The sequence below is a fragment of the Falco naumanni genome, chromosome 3 (genome assembly GCF_017639655.2).
Source record: "Falco naumanni isolate bFalNau1 chromosome 3, bFalNau1.pat, whole genome shotgun sequence".
Classification (NCBI taxonomy): Eukaryota; Metazoa; Chordata; class Aves; order Falconiformes; family Falconidae; genus Falco; species Falco naumanni.
The window spans coordinates 10,865,247-10,889,064 of NC_054056.1; the positions used below are offsets into that span (position 1 = coordinate 10,865,247).

At 55.9% G+C, this 23,818-nt stretch overlaps 4 protein-coding genes across 4 annotated transcripts; 1 reads left to right on the forward strand and 3 right to left on the reverse strand.

The window, feature by feature from the left end:
• Positions 1-214: 214 nt before the first annotated feature.
• On the reverse strand, positions 215-3,635 carry AGMAT (agmatinase). Its single transcript, XM_040585484.1, is given in 8 exon segments — positions 215-875; positions 983-1,067; positions 1,280-1,459; positions 1,775-1,909; positions 1,911-1,971; positions 2,087-2,135; positions 2,895-3,097; positions 3,246-3,635. Coding segments are annotated over 8 exon segments (1,164 nt in total). The 5' UTR covers positions 3,584-3,635; the 3' UTR covers positions 215-762.
• A 1,620-nt stretch (positions 3,636-5,255) lies between these two features.
• Positions 5,256-15,975, reverse strand: PINK1 (PTEN induced kinase 1). Its single transcript, XM_040585679.1, is given in 9 exon segments — positions 5,256-6,599; positions 6,997-7,233; positions 7,859-7,986; positions 9,038-9,201; positions 10,087-10,269; positions 12,295-12,398; positions 13,389-13,700; positions 15,663-15,777; positions 15,779-15,975. Coding segments are annotated over 9 exon segments (1,701 nt in total). The 3' UTR covers positions 5,256-6,338.
• Positions 15,976-17,361: 1,386 nt separating this feature from the next.
• CDA (cytidine deaminase) lies at positions 17,362-20,033 on the reverse strand. The gene is given in 5 exon segments (XM_040588701.1): positions 17,362-18,138; positions 18,796-18,853; positions 19,114-19,225; positions 19,669-19,839; positions 19,842-20,033. Coding segments are annotated over 5 exon segments (597 nt in total). The 5' UTR covers positions 19,984-20,033; the 3' UTR covers positions 17,362-18,024.
• Positions 20,034-22,412: 2,379 nt separating this feature from the next.
• FAM43B (family with sequence similarity 43 member B) lies at positions 22,413-23,811 on the forward strand. The gene has a single exon (XM_040588075.1). The coding sequence runs from the start codon at positions 22,694-22,696 to the stop codon at positions 23,591-23,593; it is 900 nt and encodes a 299-aa protein (XP_040444009.1). The 5' UTR covers positions 22,413-22,693; the 3' UTR covers positions 23,594-23,811.
• The last annotated feature ends 7 nt before the right edge of the window (positions 23,812-23,818 follow it).

Sequence of the window (23,818 nt, forward strand, 5' to 3'; positions counted from 1 at the left end):
GTGCTGTTCACTGAAAGCCTGCCAGGAACTAGCATGCTAAGGCAGCCTGAGAAGTAGGACTGAAAATTAGGTATATATTTTGCACTTTTGATACTGGGAAAGGGGGGGAGAATTAACTTATTTGGCAAACTTGTCTTTTTTTTTTTTTTTTTCTTTTTTTTTTTTGTATTTGTGAACGGGCACTGATGTTGTTTTGTTTTAAGACGATTACAGATTCGCAACCAAAATAAACTATTTTAATGTGTGATGAGGTGGCTCTGTGTTTCCACGTACAAACTAACCTCACCTCCACGTCAGCTCAGAAATTCCCAGAGCAATTACACTGCTCCTGCTGCAGGAGATGCCTGGTTATCCCCGCAGGCAATCGAGTCAGGTATCCCCCTGTTCTCAGAACAAGCCCCAGGCCACCTGCGGCTGCTCTCCCTTCCTCTGCATTCATTGTCCTGCTGCTGCATCTTAATGGGAGAAACTTTTTACCTGTGGCAGTTCTGCCATGTGCCCCCTAATAGCCAGGTAAGCGATTCCAGTGGTGAGAGCACAGGTGAAACACCATTAGCCTCATCTTTTCCTTTCCCAGGCAAACTCAAAAGCTACAGCCACCCTTGTTAAAATGGGCTGTTCAAACCCATCTGCTACTTTACTTAACAGTTTCTCAGCTTAAAATTACCTTTTTTAGTAGTAAGTGGCATTTATTCCTCACTGCAAAGCCCATGTTTGCTGCAACCAGTCAAGGGGAACGGGACCCGAAAGCCATGGCCAGGGTCAGAGCCGCGTTGCCCCTGGGGCAGGTGGGAGCTGCCCTCGCACTGTCTGCACTCGGGGGAGGACGCACAGCATCTCGAACAGCAGGTTCGCCGCCAGGAGGGCTGTATTCCCTGAGAGGCGACAGAAAGGGGGGGGGAACCCCAAGCCATGAATGCGCGACCGCTGTCCAGCTGCCGGCCAGGCACACCTCTTTACTGCCAACCATCTTTAGACTCACCAGAGACGTCGTACATGGGTGCTACTTCGACGAGGTCACATCCCACTAAGTTCAGTCCTTTGCAGCCACGAATAATCTCCAGAGCCTGGGAAGAAAACAGATTTCTCTGCTTTCCCCATACACAGACAAGGAAACCCAACCTCTACAGACCAAACCTCACCAGTTCAACATTTCCCTTCCTCATGACCCCTACGAAATGCTCCCCGGCCTCCCTAACCCTGCGCTGGTGCTATGACCTCCCCTAACGGGCACAAAAAGGTCCCTGTCCCACGGGGGAAGGAAGCTGCACCCCCTTACCTGTGCGGGTGTGAGCCCAGCCACCTCCGGTGTCCCGGTGCCCGGGGCATAGGCAGGGTCCAGCCCATCGATATCAAAAGTGATGTACACCGGCTGCTCCCCCATCTGCTTCCTCACCTCCTCCATCAGTGGCCCCAGGGACTTCAGCCAGCACTCTTCAGCCAGGACCACCCGGAACCCCTGCGGGCACACGGACACACGTGGGTGTGCGCTCAGGGAAGGCAGGCAGAGCGCAGCATCCCCTGCCCCATCAGGATAAATCCTCAGCGCAGGGCCAAGCTGCGGAGTGCCCACAGCTTGGCTTTTGCACATGCCGCTCGACTAACGGCTCGGTGGGCCGGGAACACCTGTCTTGTGGGCCAAGCTGCTGGCATGGGACAGGGTGCAGAAAAGACATTTCTTACCCAGCTGATGCTAAGGGAATATTAATGACATGGGAATATCAGTGGCAGGGAAAGAAAGCAACTCTTGGCACAGGCCCGTGGCTGAGCTTACCTGTTCCCGGCAGTACTGGTAAGGGTCGGGGTCATAAGAGGAGCCTCGGATGCCGATCTGCACCACGCGGCTGCAGTCCAGCAGCCCTTCGTCCACGCAGCGCCGGAATGGGGTCCCGTGGTAGATCTTCTCCCCCCAGGGCTCTGTCCCCAGTGTCGGTGTGAGCATCCACATGCACCAGTCCCACGGGACCATGCCTAGTCGAGACAGGTGGCTGTGTTAATCCCCATCCCGTGCACGATGGCCCTGCCATGAGCCTTCCTGAGGCTCCTTCCCAGGTCCTTAATCTACATCTCCAAATTAGCAACTTACTTTTCTGCCACAGCCTGCAGGATGGGGTAGGTTATGGTGTGATCTCCACCTGCAACAGGACAGGCAAGAGGGTGTGAAGCCCTGCAAGAGGTGCTTAGCACTCATTATGTTTCTTCCCAGGCAATTTTCCCCCCCAACTCCATTAATCCTGCACTTGTTTCTACACCCTAGGGCTTCACTCCCGAAGGAAAACTTGAGGATCCCATGTGCAGGTTGCTTCCTCCCTCCTCAGGAGGACCAGAGACGCACCACTGCCGGCAGCCGCAGCTCATGGAGCGGGACACTTGACCAGGCTTTTAAGTAGGTGCTTGATTCACTTCTGAGGATGCTGTAACTGATGATTTGCCCCTCGTGACTCTCTGCACTCACTTCACTCAGTGATGCCAAGCTGTGACAGCTGGAAGCTTGAACAGGCGCCCAAAGCACGCCTTGTGCAAAGCGGCACACTGCCGGGCACTCGCTCGAGGCTTTCCAGAGGGACACAGACTGCTCTTGCTTTGGGTCCTGTGCAACAGGACACAGAAAGCGTGTCGCTGATTGCCTTCCCTGGAGCTCCAGGCTGTGCTGGCTGGGGAGCACTGACACGGCCTCTCAGCTGACCCACCCTCCTCCTTTTTGGCACAGCGCAGGAGGCATCGCTACTGGCAGCCATTTCAGCAGAGGGCCTGTAAATACAGCATAACACCTCGTGCCAGGGACAGATTCATCGCTCACCTTCTATCACGTTCCGACTGGATGAGGTGGGGAAAAGAGGGAGTTCGGACAAGCAGGCACGCGGTGGCATGGCAGGGGGACACAGGGTCCTTACCCAAGGTGAGGGGCACACAGCCGGAGGCCACGATCTTCTGGTAGGACTCTCGGATGAGGCGGCAGCTGTCGGGTAGGTTGTAGAGGTTCACATTCACGTCGCCGATGTCAGCCACCTGCAGGGAGTCGAAAGGCGCTGCCCCCGTGCTGGCGTTGTATCTCCTCACCATCGCCGACTCAGCCCGGATCTGACGTGGGCCGAACCTGGGGAGAGACAGCGCAGCTGGGTAAGAAAAGCTGCTGGGCAGAGCTGCCGCCCACGCCGTGTGCCCAGCGCCCCTCTCCCCGGAGGAGCCGTGCTGGCTGGCTGGAGCGAAGCACCAGCTCCCCGGGCACCGCGGCGAGCCCTTACCTGGCTCCTGGCCGGTTGGACGTGCCCGTGTCCAGAGGGACGCCAACAAAAGCTGCGTCCAGTCCCTCTGCCGACCCCTGAACGGGCAGTTTCATCATAGAGCAGACCCCCGCGGGCCGGGCCACCGAGAGGGCACTGGGGGGAATGTTGAACCGCGAGGCCCAGCGGCGAGGGGCCCCGTGCCCCGGGGACGCGCTGGGCGAGGAGCCAGAGGTGGCCAGAACAGGTGAGGGCCAGGGGCCGCGGCGTGGGGCGGCCACCGCAGCCAGCTTGCAAGCGTGGGGCCCGGCTTCCCGGGGCAGCAGCTGGCTGCAGCCAGCCCAGAGCAGGGTCCTCATCCTGCCCCACGGGCTCCGACCCTCAGTCCCACACGCAGCAGAGCCTGTTCTGTCTCACCTCAAACACCGCGGGCGGGCAGAGCGCCCGCCACCCTCCCCGGGGTTCAAAGTGCAGCCGGACACCCCACCGCTCGGGCAGGGGCAGAGATCTGGGTCAGCCCCCCGAGGTCCTCCTCCTGGCCTTCCATCCTCGCTTCCCAACGCCTGCTCTGCTTCCCAGCCAGCACCGGGAACAAACACCACAGCCTGTCTCCGACAAGCGCCTGCCTAGGGATTAGCACAACAGGGCAAGAGGGACGTGCTGGGACGTGCTGGGCAACGGTCCAGTTCTGCTCCCTCCAGGCACATGCAGAAAAGTGAGGCAGCATTTGTTGCATTAACAGCATATACTGTTAAACCATGCTTTACAAAAGCGCCACAAATGCTGAAAAATCATAAAAATGTCTCACTAATGAAAGGCAGGCAGGGAAAGAAAACAAAAATAAGTTTAACCTCAGCAGAACTGTCGACAGACAAAACACAAAGGAGAAACACTAACGGGGATTTAAGAACCGGCAGCAGTGCTGCAGGACAAGTGTTTTAGGCCATTTTTGAGGACAGAGATGAAATGATTTCCAGGGGGAGCAAGTTTCCTTAATGCCTGGAGGTAACCAGCACCATTCGATCCATCTGATCCCTGGTTGGCCTAGTACTGACACACTTGAAATCAGACGGCTCCAGCTCCGCATGCTGCTCCCTACTCTGCAGCAATGGGACCCCGGAGAGACAGGGACAGGCAGAGGCAAGGGAACGCGCCAGAGCAGGTTCACAGCAGCGAGCCTGCTCCCTCCAGCTGCTTATGGAACACGTGTTCCATGCCCCGTACTGCAGGGACAAGGGAAGATGCTGCATGTCAACAAGGCAGAGCTGCGCCTTGCTGAGCTACCCACGCTGCAGACCGCCAGAAAGAGAGGACAGAGCGGAGACCTGCCAGAAAAGCGACAGTATTTACTCTTCAAAGAGCTCCAGAGGCAGTGCCCCGGGAACAGGCCTCGCTGCTAGACACAGGCACCGAGCTCACAAACCTGAGGCAGCCATCCCAGCTAAGAGTGTGCTGCGAGAACTCAGCACCTGAGAAAAAGCAGTAGCAGCTTTGGCTGGGGTCAGACCAATATTAAAAAATGTTCTTTTTCTGCAGCTTTTCCCCCAAAGAGCTCACTTCCCACGATTTCCCAGGCTCTGTGCTCTTTGCTGAGCCTTCTTTACAGCCCCAGCAGCGTGCTGTGCCCAAGGCAAAATGAGCAGGGCCAGTCCCCGGCAGGTGGCTTTGCACCACTGCTGAACTAGGTGCCGTTTCAGCGTGCAAGATCCTGATAGCATGTTCTGCATGAGGGTTAGGGATATCAGCTGTTCAACACATGCTGTCATCGACCCACAAACTACAGGAGCAGGCAGCGTTTTACCATTCAGGAGAGTACCAAACAGGCAGGTTCACAAGGCAAGGTCCATTCATCTTCGGGAAACTCCGTTTGGTGGAATAAAATGACACGTTCCACAGGCAGCATTGGAAAGAGCTGAACGATCTTTTAAGACACCGCTGAACCAGGGCCATGTTGGGCCCGAGGCCTCCACCAGCCTAAAGCCCACCTCCACCAAACAGAGATGAACTACATTTAGAGACCCACTCAGCAGCAGAGCTTCATCTTCAATTTATTGTGCAACAAGCATACATAACATTCTCCCCATTTCCTCTGAACACTGCAATAGACATGAAATCGAATGTTGTTTTCATAAACACGACTGAAATCAAATGTTGTTTTCATAAACACAACTACAAATCGAATGTTGTTTTCATAAACAGGACTATGCATTCAAATGTTGTTTTCATAAACACCACTGCTGTTGTTCAAACATCTGTCCCTGCCCTGCCCAACCAAAGGGTATTACTTCAACAGAGAAAAATAAAAGGTCGTTAAGAGAGCAGAGCATCACACTAAACTCTTTAAGCAGGCACTGCTGCTCAGCGCCCTTTCATTTGCACTATTATCCCTAACTGGTTTGACTCAGCCTTGGACCCCGCGGCAGCAGTCACCACACGACCACAATCAGGAAACCCATGTAAGTGGGTTCTGAGTTCAATGTATTTCTGCTATTTCGCGTGCAACTGGTGAGGTATTGAATGGTGCGTTGCCGTAAGAAGCAAGCGGCTCCTGACGCTGACGTCACCAGGCAGCACCTCACTGAGGAGGCTTTTAGGCTGTAATTTTATAGCAAGACCCTGTGGCTGCAGAGGATTACCATCTCGAGACCACCGCTGGTCTTCCTAAGAAAAGAAAGATCGCGCGTCCCTTTGTCAGCTCGGCTTTCTCAGTGTAGTGCTGAAACCCATGATGCTTCCGTTTAACGAGCAGCCAGACAGTGCCTCCTCCCACACGCCCCCTCTTCCGAAAGGGAAATCGCTTCGGTCAACACACGATTGAGAATCACTTAAGAGCTCCCGAATGCAAGCAAAACCAACCACGTACCTCAGGACACCTGCACAGTCCGCACGCCCTCACACTGAGAGACTGAGAAGCAAGGGCAGTTCCTCTAGCAGGGAGAGAAAAGCAGCGTGTACTAATGCTTGCTAGAGATAAACTCGACCTCTTAAACGCAGGCCTGCACTTTTGTTCCCTAAAGCACTACAGGACTCCAGGCAGACAGAAAAGACAGACTCCCACGTGCCTTTAGAAAGTGCCATTTATCTGTAGCGTGGCCGAGTCTCAGATGGGACTCTTCACCCAGAGCGGCTTCTCCAGGCCAGCAACAGGAATATCGCTGCCCAGAGGTCTTCATACTCAAGGTTTGCCAAAAAGCACATCTTCATTTTGGTTTCTACCCGCCTATTGTCCACCAGTCCTTCTGTGAGCAGAGCGGCCGCAGACTGGCAGAGAAGCCAGGCGATCATCTGGTCGGCCTTCAGGGTCGTGGACGCTAGGACGCTGCCACCCCAGAGGCTCAGGTGAAGCACATTAGCAGCAACTCGAGCAGACAATCTCTGCAAAAGGAAGGAGGGGGAAGATAAGCAGATCCTGCTGCACTCACATCCCATCACTTGCCTGCAGCACCTACGCTGCCAAAGCCCCCTGGGCCTCCTCCAAGGCACCACGATTCAAAAGCTCTTTGTGACTATTGAAATCAGGCAGCTGCATGGAACCCTCCAGTTCAAGGTTCAGTTCCACAACAGAAACATCTGCTGAAATCCCTGAAACTATTCCACACCACACACGAGGGGCCACACTATACTTCAGCAAAGACTCTGCGCAGCTCTTTGATCGTTACCTACACTGCAGTGACTAGCTGGATTGCAGTCCTGCCCTCCAGGCAAAAGGATCTACAAGTACTCCCTCCCCAAGACCAGCCAGGTGACTTCTTCAAGACACTGGGTTTCTTACCTTGTTGGGATCCCTCCGAAGTAACATCTTTATCACTTGCTTCACTTCAAGGGGCACATGATTGGGCAGGCTTGGCAGCTGGTCTTCACGGTAACTTCTGCTCTCCAGAGCCGATTCCCCGTGGCCGTAGAAAGGATTGGCCAAGCCAAAGATTTCATAGGCAATTGCTCCAACAGCCCAAGCATCAGCTTTACTGTAGTTGATGACCGTGCCTGGACCCGGTGACGCTGTGATCACCTGTCACAGAGATGGGGATGTTCAAATAAACAGCTCTAGGGTGGGCTCTGTGCTAAAACTAATTCTCAAGGGTCGAGTCAGCATTTCCACTGCAATAAACTGAGAGAGACTGACACCAAAGCTAGGTTTCATCTAAATCTCTGGTGTAAATACTGCCTATGGCATGCTCTAAGCCTTTGGCAGTGCTCAACCCAGCGGGACACCAGGAGGAGTTCTGTCATCACGCCTAGGCTTTAGTCCTTGCCCCTGACTGGTGTTCACAGAGTCCCAAGGCCTATTTCACAGTGGGATTGGAGATGGACAGGCGACAGGCAGATGAACAACCAAACCTGCACCAGCACTTAAGCAATGCAAGGCAAGGATCTCCAGGTCAAGCAGACAGTTAAGGGCATCCTCGCTTTTATTATGGTTATCATCAGAGAAGTAAAAAGGAACTATAAATAATTTCACAAAACCTACTGTCACCACACAAGGACTGCTATGTAAACTTCTTCAACAGCTACACAGAAAGGGGCCCTGAGAACAGACCGAAGAGCAAACTTTGTGGGAAAGGTCGATTCTGCCTCCTAACACCGACTGACTACATTTCACCTTTCAGAGCTCAAGGTGTCCGTTTGACACCCACCTCAGGTGCCATAAGACAGCCGTTGCCACCCCGATCCACATAAGAGCTGGTGAAAGGCAGTCTCAAGCCGATGGTTTCATCTGCCAAACAGCAACCGAAGTCCGTGATCACCAGCCAGGGGCAGCCAGCTGCAAATGACACAGGTTAGCATTCAGTCATATGAACAGAGAGAGTCTTCTGACCCACGTATTTTAGTTTTAAAAAGCAGATCTGAGGCAGTGTAGGCCAGCTTTAACTCAGCTACACGAACCATCGTCCTCTTTATTGTTTGGTTCTGCTCGCAGAGCCTTGTACGTGTTAGGTGAGGGCACCCGGGCAGGTGGGGTGGTCACAGAGGAGACACGCCTGCTGCGCCAGGCAGGAGCTCATCATCGTTACCCCCAAGCCCTTAAGCCACTGCATTCAGCCAGGTGGAGAGAGGACAGGAAATCCTCCGTCCTGTCTGCCTGTCAGGCCTGTCCCAGGGAAGGGAGGCTGTGATTCCAGTAGCCTCTCTCTCTCACTCCCTCGTACTGCTCAATCTACTCACCTCCTAATCACACAGATCTGGCTGCCTGCTGTTGGTTCCTGTCCATTTACATCTCAATCACACCAAAAAAGAGCTGAGATAATGAAAATTGAGCTCAGAGGCTGACAGAACAAGTACTGATGAAAATGCTGCTTTTGGCTTTAACGCTGTCAGTTCCCTTGTCTTCCAACCAATGTTTCATCATTCCAGGGTGCACCACTATTACCCTGACTGTAAGGAGGGATTTTAAGAACCGCCCTGTGCTGTTGGGCTAGTGAGAGATGCCAGAGCTGAGAGCCTGAAGCAAAGGCACCTCCAGCATCACAAATGCGCCGTTATTATACACCCATCTGCTCCAGCCAATGTTCACTGTGCTTGGGTAACGTGTCGCCTCAGCAATACGCTGCCTCTCGCCACCTGATTACAGCACAATGCTCCTTTCAAGTCCCTTTTAATGATCCAAAACCTGAGGCACAGACAGGATAAATGACTTCCCAGCACTGCAGTGACAGCAAGCAGTAAGCTAAAAACTAAACCCAAGATTCTTCAAAGGGTTTGGCGCTTGGTTTTCCCCCAAGCACACACCTGGGTAGGATCTCCCTGCACAGCAACGCAACTGCATCGCTTTGGTGCAGGACTCAATTGGCATTTATACTCAGCAATCTACGTACCGGAATCAAATTCAACCAGGATGTTGTCAGACTTCAGGTCTCGGTGTGCTATTCCGTGTCGCACAAGATGGTCCACGCCTTCCAAGAGCTGTAAAATCATCATCGTGGAGAGACAAACATCTGGACTGCTCTCCTTCAGGTACTGGCGCAGCGTGCATGGGTAACTAGTTAGAACAAGGAACACCTCTGAATTAGCACCTCAGAAGCTTATCGCTGGCAGCTCAACCTCAGCGCTGGCTGGCTGGTGACACACTCTTCCTGACCTCTGCGATGCCTTCCCAGCTCCCAGCCTCACCCTGACCCCACTCCCCTGCCCGCTGTTCTCAAATCCTCTCTTTTGCAACACCACCCACCACTGAATTTTTGGCACTCTCGCCCAAGTTCAACAACGACAAATAAAAGAAGCCTCTTAAACAGCGGGGCGAGGGGCTCCAGGTAGACTGTGGTCATTCCTGCTGGTTTTATGTACTGGTGTTACAATTTTGCCCACAAGAGGAGGCAGATTCCTGTGCAGATTGTATGCACAAAATGAGGAGACGTGCCCATCAGTAGAAAGCACATATTCATGAAATACAGAGAGGACAGGGCGCTTCTCCAGACGCAGGCAGAACAAAAGAGAGGGAAACAGAAGGTGCTTTTATGTCGACACCACCGCAACACCCATTCAAAACCAAAACCTGACTGAGAAAGCCAGAGATGCCAAGTGCTAATAAATCTCATTACTGATTCTACTCTGTCTATAGCGGCATGTTCAGACTAGGGGTGAAGTTCAGACTTAGAAGGGCAGACAATAATGGGCACAAGCTCCTCATTTCTTACTTTAATTTGGGGCCATGGTTAAAAAGAATGGCTTGTCTTCATTGTCAAATGAGTTAAAATCTCAAGGACTTGGAACAAGTCTTAGCAGACATTTCCAAGAGTGTACTCTGCTTTTTGGCAGCAGCCCGGGCCAGATCTTTGCAAGGACCCGTGTCACAGCCAAATACGCAGCCCCGCCGGGCTGTCTCATGAAAAGCCCAAGTCACGTTAACAAGCTTCTCTCTACCTACTTCTTCATCACCAAGAAAAGCGTGCGGCTATGACCGATCCCTCTGGGATTCAGGCTTAATGGAAGAACATCAGGATAGTCTGCGAAGGCTCCGGGCAGCAAAGGGACAGAGGATGTGAACGCTCGGATCACCTGGATTATATTCGGATGAGGTTGCAACTTCTTCCTCCCAGGGATGGGTTTTCTGTGCAAAAGTATAAATACAGATTACATCGGTCTCCTGGTCAGATCTCATGTATCACAGACACATCTCTGCTCTTTCTGGAACAACTTTTCCTTAATACAGCCTGTCCTCCCCACCAACAGGTTCCAGAGCAGCGTGCAAACATGTTTATTCTGCAGTGAAAGCCTTATCAGAGAGAGCATTAAGGCTGCTCAGTACAGATTACAGGACTGCACATTAAGCAAATATTCAAACATTCACCTCCTGGAAACCTTTCAGCCAGAAGCCACATGGACAGCAACCTCCCTGCCCTCACGGCCAACGTCCCAGGCAGCGCCTCAGCCCAGTGGTTCCCACACTGATGCAAAGTGCCCACAGCCCGAGCAGATCCGCTGCAGCAGCGGGTGGCTCCCAGCACTTTCTCCACAGTTCAGAATCTACCCCGGCACTTCCCACAGCAAACAAAACTGTCACCATCAGGGCAGCACCGTCTGCTGATGCACCAGCGGGGAGGGCATGCAGACCAAGGCTTCACCCCAGCTGTCAGGAGGACCCTGTGGTAACTGGATTTCCCTATATATGATGGCTGAACAGGGAATACTGGTGCTTTACCTGCGCTGCAAACGAAGCTTTGCCAGAACCCCTTACACATAACATGCAGCCTTTCATTTTATTCAAACCCTGCTAGCCCTTCCCATGCCGCTAACAAAGGCAGAGCTAGTCACAGGCTGCTTCTGAGTTCAAAAAGAACTGGAACAGCAGCTTTAGAGGAAACGAACTCCAAACACTATTACTTTCTTAGACGTAAAATAAAGGTCAGCTTCACACGAGGCTTATCGATTGAGACCCTCTGTTTTGGGGCACGGGCAGGAAGCACTCGCTACAATGAAAGGCAGGTTACCTATCTATCTGCCAAACAGCTCGCCCTCCCCTCTCATCCCCTGAATGTCAAATACCCCTTTGGCTGCTCAGTCTCATTCCCAGCTAGCGACGTACCGCACAGCATTCATTATTCATTTGTATTGGCAGCTGAGATGTATTTGAAATTTAAATCAGACAATCTGGACTGCAGACTCCATTGTTTCAAATCGAACAAAAAGATGCATTTTTGAACAATGATAGTGCACTCGAGAGAACTAAAAAAGTTTCCGTGCAATTTCCCACCTTCATGCTGTTTGCTCACTTCTCACTGAGGTGAAAGAGTAGAAACTGAGTCATTTTCCATTTTCTTTCTTGCCCGTTTCCTCACAGGAGAATAGTTTCAACCTCCCTGCCCAGCAGCAACCATTTTACAGCCAAACCCATTCTAAAACAGTACAGTCAAATCGTGTTACAAATTGTCTGATATTTAATACAGTCACATTGTTACCAATTGTGGGTGTATATTTCTGTAATTAAAAAGCACCACGATGCACATATTTAAATGATGTTTAATCAGAAGCAGCTCCTCACAGCCTTTAACTCTACAGGTATTGATACTTTTTACACATGGGGAAACTAAGGCACAGGGCAGACAAGTGCCTGGCCACCGTCGCCCATCAGACCGCTGGCAGGACCCCAACCAGTTCCCCATTTTTTGGCGCTTACTTTTCTGACATGCTTCTGGACTACTACACCAGCCAAGCTGGTACAGTTCAGCTGCAGAAATTCCCCGCAGGCCAACCCGCCGTGCCACAATCTGCTCCTCAGACTCAACGAGGCTGTGCTAAAATCACTGTTCGAACAGCGCTGTTGCTGTGTGGTTTCCTAACCGTGCTGGAGAAACGCACCCTGGAGAAAACTCCCCGCAGCAGCCAGCAACCGATCCCCACATGGGTGTTTGAGGCGTGCAGCACTTCTGCAGGCACTGTCGTTCAGACAGAACACATTGACGTGCCCCCCCAAGCCATTAATAATACCAAGGCTTCGGGTTTATCTACTTTCGGGAACTATTATAGAAACCTCTGGCCACCTGCTTAACAGTACAGATGTGCCGCAAAATGAAAGGACGGATAAAATCAGCAGGTCAACATTTCAAACCGCCACCGTTTTCCACAATGACTGTACCTGCGGCCAGGGACAGCTCCATATTCCCCAGCTAAGGCAACCCCCGTGGCTGGAACAAGCTCTCGGCCCATCGCATCGAGGATGGCTTCACTTGATGAACCAGCCTGCAACAGCAATTAGACACCAGAGTGGTTTAAGCTGAAAAAGCATTCAGCCTCAATACAGACCGAAAGCAGATAATCCTGACGCGGGTGCTGCATCTGAATCAACTGAGACTAGATTGAAGGGACTCTTTTCTCTACTTTGAAAATCAGGGCAGGCAATGAACGACTTAAATAATTTGCCAAGGGATGTGTCAAGGCCTTGCTTGCAGAAAGAAATCTGTTTGTCTCTTCAAACACACCCTCGACTCTTAGCACCCTGAGCTATACGCTAACACTTGTGTTCAACTTCAAAACCTGACCAGAAAAGCCCACAGCTAAATGCCGGTGTATTCCTGGAGCCCAAGGGATTTCAGATGCTGGTGTTTGGGAAGACTCCCTTAGAATACCCACTTGTCACATCAAGTGCCACAAAACCTCTTCAACAGGAAAAGCCAGGTGTGTTTTTTTTTTTAAGTGTGGAACAACCCCATTGAAGGGCTGGATCAGACAGTTACCCAGGCTGGGAAAGGTGAGCACAGCTCTCATCCATTCACTTCACAAGGGGCAAGGGGACCCAGACACAGGCTACTGTCCAACCCCCTGTGACCATTCACTCACACCCTGGCCACCCTTTGCAGGAGAAAATCTCTCTCTGTCCTGACACTGACCAGGACACTGATTCCTAAAGCACTGGCAGTGGTGGCTTTGCTGGTCTTACACCTTAACATTACAGACAGCTTCAGAAAAACTCTTCTTCCAAAACACGTCACTTCCATAACCAACACCACCAGCAGCAGCTCCCAGCGCCACTTCCAGAGGAATGATGAATGCTAATTACCTTGCTCTGGGACCATTCGCTCACAACTGATGTCTACAATGTTACATATCAACAGCTTTGTTTTGAAATGCTCATCGTGTGCTACCTAACTTGCTCTTTCAACACTTACACATTAAACATTTCAGCCAGACTTCCCCCGTGACAGACAAGGAGATTAAGAACCGACTGCTTACCGAAATATTCCACATCATTTTGATAGCTAATGGAAAAGCCCCTTTTGGCTGGCATTTCTCTACAGGCTCCTCTCCAGCCGCCTGCGAAGGTGAGCCATGATCGCACTGCACAGCCGGCCCCGGCCCGGCAAGACGGCTGCTCTCCGCATGGCCCTGACGATCACACGAGAAAGGGATAGCTGCTTCGTACACCGCAGCGCTGCAGCCCTTCCCGATGGGTTGGCCGATGAGATATTCTTCCAGCTTGAAGCCCTGCCAGCGGAAGGAGCTCAGGGGATTTTTCTGCGGCTTGTTCTTTCCAACAAACACGGTCTGAAAGGAATACAAAACCACAATGATAAAAAAACCCGCTCGGTTATTCAAGACTTCCCAACGAAGGAGAACTCCCTTCCTGTTTAAGCAGTATTACCGTCCTGTTGGGCTGGTCCAACCCAAAACGCACAATTTCAGGCTCTAACCATTAGGCTCAAATCACTGTAATCACAGGGAAACTAATATGCAGCCCATATATTTTTATCTGAAACGATTTACCCCTAAAACAGCCTTTACCAAAGGTGCCCTTTCCAAGGGTGCTGTAGATGCACAGGAAGAGGAAGAAGGGGGAGCGAGAGTCATTTGCTAATCTAGAACATAAACACGTTTTGTAAAGACAAGTCTAATTAAGTACTTCTAAAAAGAGATACACTAGTACACTTTTCTCCCCCTCAATAAATAAATCAGGCAAACAGCATTTAAAAGAAAATCCAATTAAGAGCAAAAGATGGAAAAACAATGCCCTGAGCTTTTGTGGCAGCTGAGTACAAGGGTCAGTTATTTTGAGGAAGAGTGACTTGGCCACAGGAGAAAGCCGGAGGAGGAAATCGAAAGAGATGTGAGAAAACAAAGCACAGGAGGGTTGTGCTGGAGTTTAACTCCAGCGTTCACGATCCCACAGGTCTGGTGGTGCCACAGCTGTCACCTGGACAGACAGAAACCAGCACACTCCCCAGCGAGCCACAACCCTGACCTGCCAGCGGCCAGCCTAGGGATGTGCCCTGGGGCAAAGGGACACAGATTCAGGGACAGTGGAAGGGGGATGAGCAAATTTATAAAGCAAATTTAACTACCCAGCAAGGGCAGGGGAGGCAAAGTTCCCCACAAAGCTTCAGGGAAAGGCAAAACCTCTGCAGGAATGTGTTTGTCTGCTGGTTAGCGGGGCAGGTGACAGCTGGCTCTGAACACCAAATGTCTATTTTTACCCATGAAATACTACGTTCAGCACCATCCGTACCGGTGCCCTGCCAGCATGGCCTAGCCCAGTCTGCCCTGGAGAAAGGTGACGGACTTGGGGGTTCTACACCAGGCTCCTGGGACACAGGACACCCATCACCAGGGCCCTGACCTCCTCCTTTAGTGGGGGAACAGGGTGTGAGGGGCTCCCCACAGTGAGGACCCTCCCTGATACCTGTTTTAGGGTGCCAAGGGGCTGCTGACCAGAGGCTTCCCCTGTTTTGGGGGAGGAGGAGGAGGTGCCTGTGGGGCTGCCCACAGCAGCCCCCAGTTTGGGGATGTGTCTGAGGGCTGCTCATAGTGGTGCCCCATCTTCCTTGGGGGGAGCTGGGAAGGTGTACCCGAGGGGCTCCCCACAGCAAGGGCCCCCTGTGTCCTTCACTGGGGCTGCCTGGGTGGGCTCCCCACAAGGACCCCGTGTCCTTCACGGAGGGTGCCCGAGGGGCTCCCCACAGCAAGGACCCCCCTTCATGAGGGGTGTCTGTCTGAGGGGTTCCCCACAGCAAGGACCTGCCTCCCCTTTATGGAGAGTGTCTGAGGGCTTCCCACAGGGACCCCCCCCCTGCTTTATGGAGGGTGCCAAGGGGCTCCCCACAGCAAGGCCCCCTCATGGAGGGTACCGAGGGGCTCCTCGCAGGGACATCCCACTTTATGGAGAGTGCCCAAGGGGCTCCCCACAGCAAGGACCCCCCCCCACAGAGGGTGTCTGAGGGCTCCCCACAGCAAGGACCCCCCCCACAGAGGGTGTCTGAGGGCTCCCCACAGCAAGGACCCCCCCCACAGAGGGTGTCTGAGGGCTCCCCACAGCAAGGACTCCCCCACAGAGGACGTCGAGGGGCTCCCCCACAGCAAGGACCCCCCCCAAAGAGGGTGTCTGAGGGCTCCCCACAGCAAGACCCCCCCCTCTATGGAGGGTGCCGAGGGGCTCCCCACAGCAGCCGCCCCCCCTCACGGAGGGAGCCGAGGGGGCTGCCCAGCGCTCGGCCCGGGCTGGGGACGCCGCACCTGGATGTGGCGGCACGCCGCCTCGGCCCGTCGCTGCTCCTCCAGGCGCGGCTCCGCCAGCCCCAGCGCCACGGCCAGCGCCAGGCAGGCCCCTCCGCGGCCCCGCCGCGCCACCCGCCGCCAGCCCGCCGCACGGGCCGCGCAGGAGGCGGCGGGCGGCCGGCAGCCAGGCCAGCCAGGGCCGCCACGACGGGGCGAGCCGGGGCCGGAGCTGGGGCGGGGGCTGGGGCGGGGGCTCGGGCCGGGGCCCGCGGGGCGGGCGGCAGCGCGGCAGCAGGCGCAGGGCCCGGGCCAGCAACAGCCGCACCGCCATGGCGGCCGCCTCAGCTGCGCGGCGCTCGGGGGCGGGGGCCGCGGCGGGGGCGTCACCCGCGTGCGGCGGGACGTCACGGCCCCACGCGCCGCACGCTGCCGCACGGCCGGGCAGGGGGCGGGGCAGGGGGCGGGGCAGGGGGCGGGGCAGGGGGCGGGGCAGGGGGCGGGGCAGGGGGGCGGGGCAGGGGGCGGGGCAGGGGGCGGGGCAGGGGGCGGGGCAGGGGGCGGGGCAGGGGGCGGGGGGGAGGGGCGGGGCAGCGCGGGGCACGGCCGGGTACGGCCCGGTACGGCAGGGTGCAATGGGGAGCATGGCCCCGATGTGGCCCAGGGCACAGCCAGGCACGGGCCCCATACGGCCCGATACAGCCCGGTGCATGGCAGGGCATGGCCCGGGGCATGGCCCTGGTACAGCCCGGTGCAATGCAGGGCACAGCAGGGCACGGGCCCGGTACGGCCCACTACAGCCCGGTGCAATGCAGGGCACAGTAGGGCACGGGCCCGGTAAGGCCCACTACAGCGCGGTGCAATGCAGGGCACAGCAGGGCACGGGCCCGGTAAGGCCCACTACAGCCCGGTGCAGTGCAGGGCACAGCAGGGCACGGCAGGGCATGGCCCCGGTACAGCCTGGTGCAATGGAAGGCACAGCCCCGGTACGGCCCGGTGCATTGCAGGGCACGGAGCAGGAAACGGCTCGGTGCGCCTTGTGCATGGCTGGACATGGAGCGGGGCACAGGCCGGTCAGTGCCCAGCAGGGCAGGGAGCACAGCGCTGCCCCGGGCACGGCTGGGCCACTGCCAGGGCACTGCCTGGGGCACAGCAGGGCACAAACCAGCGCACAGCGGGACACAGCCCAGCGCACAGCAGGGCACGGAACACAGCGCTGCCCTGAGCACAGCTGGGGCACAGCGTGGGATGCAGCAGGGCAGGGAGCAGGGCACAGCTGGGTGCAATACAGGGCACAGCGTGGGACGCAGCGGGGCAGGGAGCAGGGCACAGCCGGGTGCAATGCAGGGCACAGCGTGGGACGCAGCAGGGCAGGGAGCAGGGCACAGCGTGGGACACAGCAGGGCAGGGAGCAGGGCACAGCGGGGCAGGGAGCAGGGCACAGCCGGGTGCAATGCAGGGCACAGCGTGGGATGCAGTGGGGCACAGCTGGGTAGGAAGGCGCTGGCTGCACGGGCAGCACTGCCCTGGCCGCACTCTGGGCCCTGCTGGGTCCGGGTCGTGTCCTGCCTGTACAGCCAGCAGCCTCCTGCCCTGCCTGGCAGCCCCGGGACCCCCTTCCCATTCCCTGCCTGTGCGGCAGCCACCAGGGATAGTGCAGGACCGTTTTTATTTCGCTTGGGCATAGGCAGTAACACAGCCCAGCACCGGCTGGGCAATGCAATGTATTCGTTTTTCATTGTGCATAATTAAATTAATAGTACAATCAGCAAACAGCATTACTCTGGAGACAGAAAACCCTCCAGAAGCCCTCAAAACTCGCCCTCTTCATCCCCACAAATGAAATAAAAGCAAAGAAAACAAGCTGGAGAGAAATGAACAAATGACATGCTCGGCGTGATAACCATCCAGTCCCAGCACATCACCTGATCTGAACTGGCTTATTAATAACCGCTGGGGTTGATGGAGCTTTTCCTTTTTGCTTTTGCTTCTCATTTAGAGCTGAAGATTTCAGCATATTCCCAAGCAATGATTTTGCATTATTCAGGAGTGGTTTCTTTAACAACAAGCCCGAGCGTGAGCGGTGCATCAAACCCTTCTCCGTCTGTGAACTTGCCCCTCGCCTACAGCGATATCTGGACGCTTCTTTTCTAATAACAGGGAATTTCTATGATTTGATTTTGCCATTTCCCCAGGGTGAAGCAGGGCCGGCATCTGCAAATCGGTGCTGAATCAGAAGATGAGTGAGAGGAATAGGTAACTTCACACTATAAATGCATTTCCCATTGCATTGTTCCCAAAAAGCCGCTTACACACCAGGGAAATTGGGGAAAACCATCCTTCCCTGCTGCTGAAGGGCCAAAGCCGGAGGCGGCCGTGCTGCTCACACCTTCTTCAGGTCCTCGGGGCCGAAGGAGAGCGGCAGCAGCTCTTCCAGCCGCTTGACGATATAGGTGCCATCCGCTTTGGTCAGATAGACGTCCCAGTCTGTGCCAAACTGGAGGAGAACGGGAGCGACAAGTGCCTGCTACAAAACCTGTGCTTCTCCATCAAATGACTCAAATAATCCCCTCTTTTTTGGCTGGGTTCCCAGGGAGCATCCCCCTTTACTGCATGTACTGTGGGTCAGCTTTTCCGCATCACCTCCCCCAGTGCTATTTCAGGCTCAGATCCTGTGGGTTTGCCCCCCCCAGGGTGAGCCCCGGTGCTCCTGAACCTGCTGAATCCAGCCTTTGAGCCGAGCCCTGCGACCCGTTAAATATTAACCGTCTGAAAAGCGGACTGTGGGTGCCGGGGGCTCGTGGGGAGGAGGAAGGCGAGAGCGAGACGCTTGGCTTTTGCAAGAAAACCCCAGCTTTCAGGCTTGCCTGACCCAAGGTGATGGCTGTGGGGTCAAACTCTGCACCTGGCAGCTCCGGGGAGGAATCAAACCCCCCAGGGAGGGCGAGTTAATGGATACCCACTGGGCTCCCACTCCCGTGGGACAGGGAGGAATACCCCTTTCCCATCGGATAGTGCCTGGAGCCGGCCCTGGGGCTGGGGACCAGGGGTTGCAACCCCACTTTGCACCTCCGGGTGGTTTAGGGGGAGATGCCTGGGGTCAGGGGATGATGCCTGGGGTCAGGGGATGCAGAGCTCCCGTGCGAGCTGTCACCTCTCTCATGACTTGTCTGCAGGCGCCACAGGGCACGATGAAGTGGTCCCCCATGTCACTGCCAAAGGAGAAGGGCACAGAGCTCAGTCTGGTGGTCGGAGAGGAGGGGGGACACCTACAGAAGACCTTCATGCACCAATAAATACAGAGCCACACCAGATTTCCCCCCCAGGTCCTCCAAAAAAGCAGTCAAAACCCTGCCTCCCACTCCCACTGCTGCTGCAGCAGAAGCTGCCCCTTGGGTGCACAGGGGGGTTCCCCAGTGCCCCCCCCCCCCCTTCCCGTCCCTTGCTGTGCCGGCTCTTGGCACGCCCTTACCTGGTGATGGCCATGGCCTTGAAGCTGGTGTGCCCCTCGGAGATGGCTTTCTGGATGGCAGTGCGCTCGGCACACACCCCCAGGCTGTAGCAGGCGTTCTCCACGTTGCACCCTGCGGAGGAGCCCCCAGCACCCGCTCAGCCACCCCGAACCCTGCCAGCTTCCCTCCGGGAGATTATTTTTCAGGAATTTGCAAAGAAAACCCCTTTTCCGTGCACATCACCCTGATTAATTTTTAAGGAGTTTGCAAAGAAAAGCCCTTTTCCATGCGCACCACCCCGATTAATTTTTGAGGAGTTTGCAAAGAAAAGCCCTTTTCTGCACGCACCACCCAATCCTGGGTTCTCACCAGCACATTACCCGCTTCCTCTATTTATTTCCTGTATTTTCCCATCCGTTGTGATCTTTGGCTCGCTCTGGGATGGCAGCTGCCAAGAGGCAGCTGGGCGGGGGGACCAGCGCCCCGTACCAACCCTGCTACACCCCCATGCATGGCCAAAAAGTTGCAGGGGGGGGGCCAAAACCCAAGGGGGGGATGACACGACCCAGGCTTACCGGAGAAGATCTCGCCACCGGCGGTGAGCAGCGCGGCACCCACCGGGAAGCGGCTGTAGGGGCAATAGGCGCAGTTTTTGGCCTCCTGGCTGCGGCGCAGCAAGAGCTGCAAGCGCTCGCCCGGGGGGGCAGCGGGGGCCAGCCGCTGCCCACTGCCCTCCATGCCTGCGCCTGCCTGCCCTGCCCGCTGACGCCGCAGTTAAATATTTCCTCGCCTGGGAATGGGAAATAGGCTGGCCAGCCCTGCTGGGATAACGCCCCAGCGTGCCGAACCCCGGCGAGCATCCCTGGGGGCAGCCCTGACCTCCCAAGCATCGGGCTCAGGGGATCCCGCGTCCCCTCCCCGCCCGCTGTCTCATTTTTTCCGATTCCCCTTTTTTGTTTTTCCCTCCTCCTTTCGCTTTCCCCAGCATTTTTCCGCTGCTGCCTCAGTGGTTTTTTTCCTTCCCAGTTGAAAACTGGTTGCGTGGCTCCACAGGAAAATGTCACGGAAGCACTTCTGAGGCGGGGAGGAACAACAGCTCCTGATCAGTGAGATCAAAAGAAATAAATTAATTTGAAAACAGAAAAAATAATATATATATGCACCACATTTCCCCAGGTCTTTTAACTGCCAAGCAGCAGGGAAAGCTGGCTGAAAACAGAGCTGATAAAAGCCTGTTTCGGGATGCCCTCATGCTGCTCAAGCCCAAATTCAGTTCTGTGGTGTTTCCATGGGAATCAGCCCGTGTAGGGTAAAGGGCTCCTGGGATGCTGGGCTGATCAGCAAATTGCTGTTTAATTAAAGATACCTCTTTTTTCCCCTGAGCTGGAGGAGCTTATTGCCTCATTTTCTGGCTGCAAGGACGGGTGGGACACCTCCCATCGATTTATCACTGGGATTTTTGTACAGTTTGCTGGATTTGGAAAAGATTTTGACCTTACTCACTGGTTTTGCCAGCAAATTTTGCTGCTGGGTCACTGCTGACAAGCCACGACAGGCTGGGATGTGGCGCCCGCATTGGCAGCAGCCTCTGATACGGTGTAAACGCCAGGAGCTGAGAACAGAGCGCAGGGCAGCGAGAAGACCACAGGCACCCCGAGAAATCAAAGCTGGGATGCTGAGATCAATATTGTCCCAGGGAATAACCAGGCGACCCACCTTCCTTGCACTGTGCAGGTGCTTGTTCACCCTGGAACCTAATGATGACAGTTAGCTATTTGCAAGGGCAGCCACTCAAGGCAATAGGCAGCTGCAAGAGGAGGGATGGGCAGCCCTGAATCAGCTCAGAGCCCTTTTTTCAGCTCTCAAAACACAAATCCTGGTTGTTTTCCCATCTAGAATGAGCCGCAGACACTTCTGTGGCCCTCACCCCATTAAGCAGCGTGATGCCCCCAAAACCTGGGAGAGAAAAGGAAAACCAGCCCCAAAGCAGCTGGTGGGAGGCACTGCAGGAGTAGACCAGAGCAGGGGGACCCCCGCCCTAAATAATGTGGGATCTATAAATAAATGAGCTTTCAGTGAGGATTTAAACCTGCCCTGTCAATACGAATGCCGAGCAATTAAGTAAGGAGTCCTTACCTCTGTCGATGAAGGCAGGAGCAGAAATAAGAGAGAGGCTGGTGCAGGTAGAAACCTTACTCATTTGCACTAATTCACTAATTGCCACCCCTCTGAAACCAGCCACGCACCGGGAGCAAGCCACACACCCCGAGCTGCTGCAGAAAGGCCAAACCCCACACAAACTCATGGATTTTTGTATTATTTTGGCTGCAGAAGCTTACGAGGCTGCTGAGGCCGCGGCAGCGGGAGGAGTGGGGCTGGTGCTGCCTGCCTGCGAAGCAGCTATTTTAAGGTTGCAGTTGCTTTGCTCAAGCCGTAGACAAGCTGGGAAGCTGCTGGGAAATGGCTTCCCGCTCCCTGCAACACCCCACTTGGGTTTTCCCCCTGAAATGGACTAAAACTGGGGGTATGCACCATTATTTTACCCCTTTCTCCTCCCTATTTTTCAATTCCAAGTAAGCCAGAGCATCTTTGTGGACTTCTGAGCCCAGGGGTCTGCCCGCCGCATCTGCAAGAAGCCCCAGATGGTAAAAAAAGAAAGGGGGGTTGAGCCAAAGGAGCTGAATCCTGATCATCCTCAGACTCCACTGCGGGGCTGAAATCTCACAGGCGCCCCACAGTGCTCCCCAAAAGTCCCTCCCCAGCTGTGCTGTGGGGAAACATTTAATTTTCCCCAGAGAAAAGCCATCCTGGGGCCTCAGCTGGAGTTAAAAGCAACAGGTTAAAAGCCAAAAGCTCAGTCCAAGAGAAGCAGCAAGGCAGCCTGGCCGGCTTGGGAATGATGCGGGGAAACGGGGGTTCTGGAGCAAAAAAAACCAGGAAACCCACAGGATCCGCAAACCCCAGTGCACCCCCTCGTGCAATGCTCAGGTTTGAGGAAAAAAAACCCTCTTTGCTTGCGCCAGGGCCAGGAGCTGACGTCTGACACACACACCCCACCCCCCAAATCACCCCCCTGGATCCTGCTCTAATCCCCCGCACGCAGGTGGGCTTTGGCGCTGGGGGTCTGGCTGCCGCAGGGGAGGGCAGGGGGTGGGGGGGGATGTCTTTTATTTTCCCAGCATCTTTATTGCCTTGGCCGAGCACGAAGCGAGCGCGCGGCCGGTGGCGTGCACGGCGGCGGGGGACGCCTGCCCCCCGCGAGCTCGTGGCGGGGCGACGTGGCGGGGCGACGCGGCGTTGCGGGGAGGTGGAGCAGCCCACGGAGAGCTGCGTCCCCGCAGCCAGCGCAGGCGACAGCCGGAGCACGGCAGCTCCTCGGCCAAGCGGCTCCGCATCCTCCGTGGGCAGAACAGCATCGGAGCATCCCACCGTGCCGGGGTAGGGGCTTCCCCCCCAGGTGGGGGGGTGTGGGGACACCCCCCAGCCAGCTTTGGGGTCCAGGGCAGGGGGGGGGGGTCCTTGCAAGTGGGGCGGTGGGGGCCGTGGCGGCAGGGTGAGGATTAGCGGAGGCGTGCGGGGTGACCCCTGTGCAGAGCGGAGATGCTGCCCTGGCGCCGGAGCAAGTTCGTGCTGGTGGAAAATGAACGTAAGTGCAAAGGCAAGAGCCTGGGGCCGGGGCTGAGCTACGCCGCGCTGCTGGCCGGCTTCCTGCGCTCCTGCCCGGACCTGCTGCCCGACTGCCCGCTCGAGCGCCTGGGCAGCGTCTTCCGCGGCAAACGCCAGAAAGTGGAGCTGAACAAGGAGGACCCGACGTACACGGTGCGGTACCTGGGCAACGCCGTCACCCTGCACGCCAAGGGCGAGGGCTGCACGGAGGAGGCGGTGGGCAAGATCTGGGCAAAGAGCGACGCGGGAGCCGGAGGGGCCAAGATGAAGCTGACGTTGGGACCCCAAGGCATCCGGATGACCCCATGCGAGAAGGGAGCCCGCCGGCCCGGCCACGCGTACCTCCTGCACCGCATCACCTACTGTGCCGCCGACCGCCGGCACCCCAAGGTCTTCGCCTGGGTTTACCGGCACCAGGTGAAGAACAAGGCGGTGGTGCTGCGCTGCCACGCTGTCTTGGTCTCCAAAGCCGACAAGGCGCGCGCCATGGCCCTGCTCCTCTACCAGACCTCCGCCTCCGCCTTCAACGAGTTCAAGCGGCTCAAGAGGCAGAACGATTTCCGCCATGTCCAGCAGCAGCTCCTGGGCGACGCCATTGTCCCCTTGGTGCCCCTCCGCAGGCTGCTCAACGCCAAATGTCCCTACCGCCCGCCTGCCGAGAGGGCCCGCTGCGCCCCTCGCCTCAGCTCCATCCTGGAGGAGGAGGAGGAGGAGGCCTTCAGCACTGGGGCACCCCGAGGGGACGGTGGTCCTGGCGAGCGTGCCGCCGTGCTGCGGCTGGCCAGGGAGATGCGAGGGTGCAGCCTGCGCGGCCCCCGGCCCCTGGCGTGCTGAGCTGCAGTGGTGGGTCACCCCATTCCAGGGATGAGGTGCCCTCCTTACGCCCTGAGCTGAAGTCGGACCCTCCTCGGGGATGAATCTGGACAAGACGGTGGCCTCGCTTGCAAGGAAGACCCCTGGGGGGGTGGGTTTGCACCCCGGGGACCCCCCCCCCGGCCACTGCACACAAACCTGCTCTCATGCCTCCCCCATGGCGGCCATAATAAAGTGTGTTTTCTG

Coding starts and splice junctions, on each gene's coding strand:
- FAM43B (XM_040588075.1), top strand. CDS start 22,694: ATGCTGCCCTGGCGCCGGAGCAAGTTCGTGCTGGTGGAAAATGAACGT.